This window comes from Galleria mellonella, unplaced genomic scaffold, assembly GCF_026898425.1.
Source record: "Galleria mellonella isolate WM207_F2 unplaced genomic scaffold, CSIRO_AGI_GalMel_v1 utg6482, whole genome shotgun sequence".
Taxonomy (NCBI): domain Eukaryota; kingdom Metazoa; phylum Arthropoda; class Insecta; order Lepidoptera; family Pyralidae; genus Galleria; species Galleria mellonella.
In genome coordinates this window covers 97,907-105,967 of record NW_026442137.1, presented here as the reverse complement: position 1 = coordinate 105,967, position 8,061 = coordinate 97,907, and the positions used below count along the sequence as shown (strand labels likewise).

Here is an 8,061-nt window from a genome sequence, read left to right as displayed (position 1 = left end):
CTTGGAGATTTGTTCTTCAGAGGAGGACTTGTATTCTAAGTGAAAATCTGGTATATATATACATATATATATATATATATATATATATATATATATATATATATATATATATATATATATATATATATATATATATAATAATAATCTTTATTTCAAACAGTAGATTACATAATTGATTAACAACGGTATATATATATATGCCATCGAGACTTAGTTCAAAATATACGAGTAGAACGTTGCGCCCAAAAGCTAGTACGTAATAAAATTACTAACTGTATTAAATCGTAGGAAGTTAAATAAGCTATATTTATAATTCAAGATCAAAGCTGAATACTTGGCCTTATTCATAAATGAATATTTATTATTATTTACTAAATAAACATTATACTTCTACGACATGTGTTACTGAAACACTAATCGGATATTTAATAGCAGCCTTAAGGCTTTTGGAGGATTACAGAATAATAACATTGCTTATTTTGTCTGTGCTATTCGAAAACTTTGTGGTGATAATGTTTGTTTTTAAACCCACGCAAACAGAGGAGTGTGATGAGTTTAATTTTGTTTAGGATACCTAGAGTGGCATACAAGCTGACGGCCCGTCTAATGAAAAGTGGTATTTTAATGTGTTTCAGCCTGCTATCGTAGCTTTCGAGCGGATGACCGATTTAGGTATTTTTTATTTTTAAACATTACTTGACCACGAGTTAGACTTTCTATTAAAATGTAAAAAAAAGTGTTTAAATATTTGAAGATTATCCCTTTTCTTGTTGGTAACGAAATTAGAGTAACTTCTACGGGTCTAATCGATAGGGTTTCCACTAACGATGACCTCATACTAATTTCATCACAAATTAAGTAAATAGATAGATAGATAATTGATTTCCATTACTTACAGCGCACAAAATAGCAACAGACATAGATAGACATGCAAAAAAAGATATAAAAGGAAACATATACCAAAAAAGAAGGAAAATACATAAAAAGTAACATAATTTTTCCTTTTGTGTGAGTGCTGTGGCAACACAATGGTCACAACTTAGTTTATTTTGTCCTCACAAGAGCAAAACGCTGATATTCCGTTGTGGCCAAATGACAGCAGCGAAATAATAAAAAAATAAAAAAAAGAATGGATAAAATAAATTGTGTGTATCCACTACATTAACTAGTATTTAATATTTAATTCTAAATAAATAACGCCTCAGAAGTACCTAGTTGTTTTTTTTTTGGAATTGGAATTTGGAAACAAAATCTACTTGTTTCTAACGATTTTAACACAGCCGTATGGGCAAAAAACTAAAAGTCCAAGGATCGGCAGAGAGGGCGGTTAACAATGACTTTCCTAGACCGTTCGCAACAACTTAAATTAATCGTACCTCTTTGATGTGCTGGTTCACCTGCCTCCTGGGTTTGCCGTCTTTCTCCACGGCGTAGCTAAGCATTCTTACAGGTTCCGGAGTACGCACAAATGTTGTTATTTGGGCATGTGTGTGTTGGTTTGCCCTTGCCTTGGGTAGTTCGAATTTAAGTTTACTGGATTGGCAGTAAATAACGAATTATTGTTGTAATTATGATTTTAATATTGAAACTATATAAATTTACAATATTTGGAATGTATATATACTCGTATATATGAAAATGAAGAGGTAACGGTATATGAAAGGCAATTCAATTGTAACGAATGACGTGAATGTGGCTGCTGATTAATGGGTCGTCGCAATTTGCTTCACACTTCACGCTCCTTTCAGCAACCATAGATTATGCAGTAACATGGGCCCCGCCTTGGAAGCAGCAGGTTCCAAAAGATTAAATAGATGCTGCGGTATCAGCTTCTACGGGTAATGGACAGATCTTCGAAAAGGCTCTTCGTGTAGTTCCAGATGAAGTAAGAAGATCTGCTACTCTCGATATACCATCGGTCCCGGGATAAATACGTATTATCCTGCCTAACTTCCATTGCAGTGGAGGCAGGTTATCATCTTTAATGAGAACGAGTTTATTGAGTTCAACCTCGCTCTGGTTAGTCTTCCATTTAGATCTTGATTGTAATTCCGAGACGTATTCTTTTGCCCATCGTCTCCAAAAGTGCTGTCTCATCTGCTCAATCACGTCGTAGCGCAGCAAGCGGTGAGTTGGCTTGTCAGTTACGTCTCTAGTGGCCGGCGCTGTCAAAGGTCGGCCGATGAGGAAGTGAGCGGGAGTGAGGGCTTGAAGGTCATTGGGGTCTGTCGAGAGAGGAGTTAAAGGACGGGAGTTGAGGATGGCTTCAATTTGTGCCAATACCGTACTGAGTTCTTCATACGTAAGATTAGAGTTTCCGACTACTCGACGAAGGTGGTGTTTACATAATTTCACTCCTAATTCCCAACAACCGCCGAAGTGAGGAGCGTATGGAGGAATGAAGCTGAATTTAATATTATTATTTGATGAAAAATCTTTAATTTCCTTACTCTTATCATAAATGGATGAATACAATTCTTTTTCAGCCCCAACAAAATTTCGACCGTTGTCAGACATGATTTCCGCAGGTTTACCCCGGCGAGATATAAATCGCTTTAATGCAAGGATATAATCATTAGTGGAAAGACTAGTGACTAGTTCTAAATGTATGGAACGTGTACACAAACAAGTAAATAAACAAATATATCCCTTACTAAGAGTAGCTCCTCTGGTCCGGCGATTCAATATCATCACCGGCCCAGCATAATCTACACCACTGCGCATAAATGGAAATCCAGGCTCTAGGCGTTCCGCAGGTAAATCACCCATTAACGGCTGAAAAGTTCTTCCCTTCATACGCGTGCACGTGACACAGTCATGTACTGTTTTCCTAGCCAGGTTTCGTCCTCCTAGAGGCCACCAGGATTCACGTATACAAGCTAATAAGAGTTGTGGTCCTCCATGTAGCAATTGTATATGTTCATATCTAAACAATAATATTGTTAATCGATGTTTACTACACAATAAGACTGGGTGTTTTTTATCATTATCGAAGTGGGGCGAGTTCCGTAACCTTCCTCCAACGCGGATTAATTTGTTTTCGTCCACGAAAATATTTAAACCAATCAATCTTTTTGCCTTTACTACTGATCGCTTAACTAAATCACTATACTCCTCAGAAAAGGATTGTGATTGCGCGAGCTGTGTCAGCATAATAACTGACGCATTTAATTCATTGGTAGATAAAGGACCAACAGTACGATGTAGCTTACTCACTCGAATATTATTTACAAAACGCAATACATATGCACCGGCGCGTCGTAATCGATTGAATGACGAGAATCTGTTAAAATCAACCAGTTCGTTGTTATAATTTAATTCATTACATACCATGCTAATATGTTGAGTCTTAACTTCGGGTAATTGAGTTTGATCTATAAAAATATTATTTGAATAAGTTAAATTACGGTCTCGCAAAAATAATGGCCCGTGCCACCATAATTCATTATGTTTAAGTTTATTTAATGTAAGGCCTCTCGACACGATATCAGCAGGGTTGCTCTTGCCGTCTATATGCAACCACACTGCATCACCCGTAAGTTCATTAATCTGTGATACACGGTTTTGAACAAATGTCTTCAAATTATAAGGTGACATTCTAAGCCAACCGATAACAATAGTGGAGTCCGTCCAGAAAATTATTCTTGTGAATGTTAATCTAAGTGAATTGATTATTTTATGATACAACCGCGCACCTAGTAATGCTCCGCACAACTCAAGTCGCGGGATAGTGCACACAGTTTTTACCGGTGCAATTTTGCTTTTCGCACATAACAATTTAATAGTTATAGGCAAATCACTGTCACTATTATAAGTACGTATGTACGCACAAGCGCCATATGCGTCTTGTGAGGCGTCGGTAAAAATGTGCAGTTCACAAGTTTGTTTATCTTCACTCATGACATAGCGAGGTATACGTAATTCGGGCAGATGTGATAACGTATTTAAAAATTGATTCCATTGACATTCTATGTCGATGGGAACCACATCGTCCCAATCGATTTTGAGCAACCATAATTTTTGTAACATTATCTTTGCAATAATTATAGTCGGAGATAAAAGTCCTAAAGGATCATATATTTGCGAAATGATTGACATAATAGTGCGTTTTGTGATGATAGGCTTATTTTCCAAACTCGTAGTAAAATGGAGTTCATCTTTGTCGACTTGCCAACCTAGTCCTAGTGTTTTATTTTGACAATATTCTCCAATTGCTAATTCTTTAGATGTTTTTATGTTTACGTCATGGTTGAATGTCCATTTTCGTAACGGAAAGCAACCTGATTTTAATACAGTCGAAACATTTTCGCATATATTAGACAAAATTACGGGATCATCATCACCAGTGATTAAATCATCGACAAAAAAGTCTTCGATGATGACCCTAGCAATAACATCATCAGTAGTTTCATATGCCAGTTGACGCAGGCAACGCATGCTCAGGTAGGGAGCCGAAGCCGTCCCGTACGTTACCGTATTTAATTGATATACAACTAATTCGTCCGTAGAATTTTCCCGCCACAATATAAGTTGCAGTGTACGCTGATCGTTTTGAATCAAAATTTGACGATACATTTTTTCCACGTCTGCGCACGCTACGTACTTATAACTACGAAAACGAAGTAAAATGGAGAAGATGTCGTTTTGTAATGGTGGCCCTATTCGCTGTATGTCGTTTAACGACTTATTTGTCGTAGTTGTGGCACTAGCATCAAACACTACACGTAATTTTGTAGTGATGCTATGTTCCCTAAACACCCCATGATGAGGAAGAAAATAACAGGGTTGAGTGTACTCTTTAATTGGAGTCATGTGATTTAAGTTAATGTATTCGCGCATAAAATTAACGTACATCTCTTTATATTTAGGTGACTTGTTTAACTTGCGCTCTAATGAAAGAAAACGTGACTTGGCTTTTTCATATGAATCACCAAGCGCGTCCGCCGATTCCTTTAATGGGATTCGAACTGCAAATCTGCCATTGCTGTCTCGCTTTGTCGTGTTAATAAAGGACTCCTCACACTGACGTTCGTCTTCAGTGAGAAGATTCTTCGATCCACTGACTTCTTCCAGTTCCCAGAACTTACGCAGTTGTATATCGAGTGAGGACATTTGAGCAAAATTACACTGAATTACTTTATTACTGTGCAAGTTATTATTAGGAATTAATAAAGGACCTGAAAGTAACCATCCCAACTTAGACTTCTGTAGATATGGTCCGCTAGGTAATCGAAGTCGACCTTCGTCCAACAAGTCCCAAAATACGTCTGCACCTATCAGCAGGTCGATCGCTGATGGTGAATTAAAAGTAGGATCCGCGAGACAGATATCGTCTGGAATACTTAGTGTGGCACTGTCAATATGAGTGGACGGCAAGCTAGACGTGATGCATGGCAATATGAAACATTTTATTCGTGTATTATATTCGTTCGTTTTCGATCGCATATTAATATCGCATAATTTATTTGATTGTGAGACTGTATGTCCCACGCCAGATATGTGTATAGTGGACTGTATAATCGATACGTTTAAAAATTCGCATAGCTTTGATGATACAAAACAATTTTGACTACCACTGTCTAACAACGCTCGGGCTGTGTGATATTTGTTGTTATTATCCATTACCTCAACAAGAGCAGTGGACAATAACACTTGTGACAGTGATATGGAAGGTTCCTTGTCATTTGATGACTGAGCATGATTTATAAAGTTCATTGCGTGTGATACTACTGAGACCTGCCCTTTATCAGCTGACTGTGAATTATGCGCACTGGTCACTGGTGAAACAGGCGTAGACGCAATGTAGACACTTTCATTATGTAATAAACTATTATGTTTTTTCTGACATTGCTTGCACGGACCGAAATTACACTCTAAAACCGAATGTCCCGAACGTAAACAATTACAACATAATTTTTTCTCATTAATAAATTTAATTCTCTCTTGAACTGGTAAGTTAAGAAATTTAATACAAGCGTATAACGAATGCATATTACCGCACAACGCACATTGACGCATCGGCCTGTCGGATGTACTGTATTTACGCGTAGACACGAAACTATGCGATTGCTGAACTTGTGGTATGACATTTGTCTGCCGTCTACTAATATTATTATTATTATCGAATGACTTATTAGAATTAGACAAATGACTTTGTGGTTTGCGTGAATTGCTGTTATGAACCATGTCCAACATGTCGGCACGATTTCGTAAAAAATTTAATAAATCCTCTAATTTTATTTTACCCTTTTGCGAATTAGAAAATAAGGTACCTTTATGGTTTTCCCATTCTCGTTCTGTGGAGGTATCTAATTTAGACACCATTATATAAATGATTAATGTATCCCACGAGTCTGTCGGTTCGTCTAGTGATTTAAGAGCCCGAAGGTTACGTAACACAACATCGATTAACTTTCTAATTTGCATTGGTGACTCTTTATTAATAGACTGTGCAGTAAATAAAGATTTAACGTGATTGTGGATCAATAAACGGTTACTATGATACCTACTCTCTAATAATTCCCATGCGTGGGTATAATTAACAGCGGTGAATTCCAATGCACTAATAACTTCAAGTGCAGAACCCCTGAGCGAGGATTTCAAATAATGAAATTTTTGAATCGCATCTAAATCACTACGTTTGTGAATCATAGATAAATAAGAATGTTTGTACTCGAGCCAATGGTCGTAAGAACCGTCAAATACGGCTAGCCTGATCTCAGGCAGCTTAACTGAGACTGAATTATTACTAATGGACGCGTGTGAACATTTAGAACTCTCACTTTTGTCTGTGTCCACTTTAATAAAACACTTAGCAGCAGACATCATATCAAAATATAAATTTTCAAAGTATTCTCTGTATTCCAATTGTTTAGGTAATTCTGAACTGCTACACAATTGTTCGATTTGCTCTTGTATTTCATTAAAAGAATTGAATAAATTTGACACTGATTCTATACGCAATAGTAGTTCTGCTTGTTGTTTTTCAGACAAAGTAACATTACTTAATTTATTAAGGTACTTCTCAAATAAAGTTAATCGTCCCTTTAAAGTACCTCGCTGTTTTTTAAGCTCACTTAAACTAGACGAATTGTCTGATTCAGCTTCAGTAAAATAGTCCTCGTTACTCATTTTAGCGAATTATTAGAAGTTAGAAAATTACTTACGGTTTTTTACAAGCAGGTAGATATGTAGGTAGAACGAAAAATGAACAAATTTAATAAACTCGTATTAAAGCACAGTACGATAATAGCACAAATGAAAATAAAGATGGGAGAAAAAGGAACGACCAACCTGACAGGTATTTCAGCTGATCCAGGATACGCAGATGAGGCTCGAAGTTGACCATATATTTGGGCATGTGTGTGTTGGTTTGCCCTTGCCTTGGGTAGTTCGAATTTAAGTTTACTGGATTGGCAGTAAATAACGAATTATTGTTGTAATTATGATTTTAATATTGAAACTATATAAATTTACAATATTTGGAATGTATATATACTCGTATATATGAAAATGAAGAGGTAACGGTATATGAAAGGCAATTCAATTGTAACGAATGACGTGAATGTGGCTGCTGATTAATGGGTCGTCGCAATTTGCTTCACACTTCACGCTCCTTTCAGCAACCATAGATTATGCAGTAACAGTTGTATTTGAATAGGGTGGCGTGATGTCGGGTACTTCACATGTCCATGACACACATATCAGTTTTTCTATTAGTAGAAACTTAATCTTATTAATCTTATTATGAAATATAACAAGTTGCACACAAAATCACGTCGTAGCAAACTATGAACTTTACTTATATGTACTTTATTATAAAATAAATACACAAAACAGAGCGTATGCTGATAACAACCCATCATCACTTTTTCGCGCCAACGCCATATTACTTTTTTTTTATCAATCTGAACATAGTTGCGCTCAGGTGCGATGCGACAGCACTCTCTTGTGTGGTAAAACGACCTTCAAGCCGTGCGATGCAAGCGGTATCGGATTATCACCATTAAACTAGCCCAAACACAGTACATAGTTTAATATAAAATTCGAAACTAATGTCGT

At 36.6% G+C, this 8,061-nt stretch overlaps 1 protein-coding gene across 1 annotated transcript; it reads right to left on the bottom strand.

Moving 5' to 3' along the window:
* Window positions 1-1,567: 1,567 nt before the first annotated feature.
* LOC128201931 (uncharacterized) lies at window positions 1,568-6,489 on the bottom strand. The gene has a single exon (XM_052900356.1). The coding sequence runs from the start codon at window positions 6,424-6,426 to the stop codon at window positions 1,807-1,809; it is 4,620 nt and encodes a 1,539-aa protein (XP_052756316.1). The 5' UTR covers window positions 6,427-6,489; the 3' UTR covers window positions 1,568-1,806.
* Window positions 6,490-8,061: the final 1,572 nt, after the last annotated feature.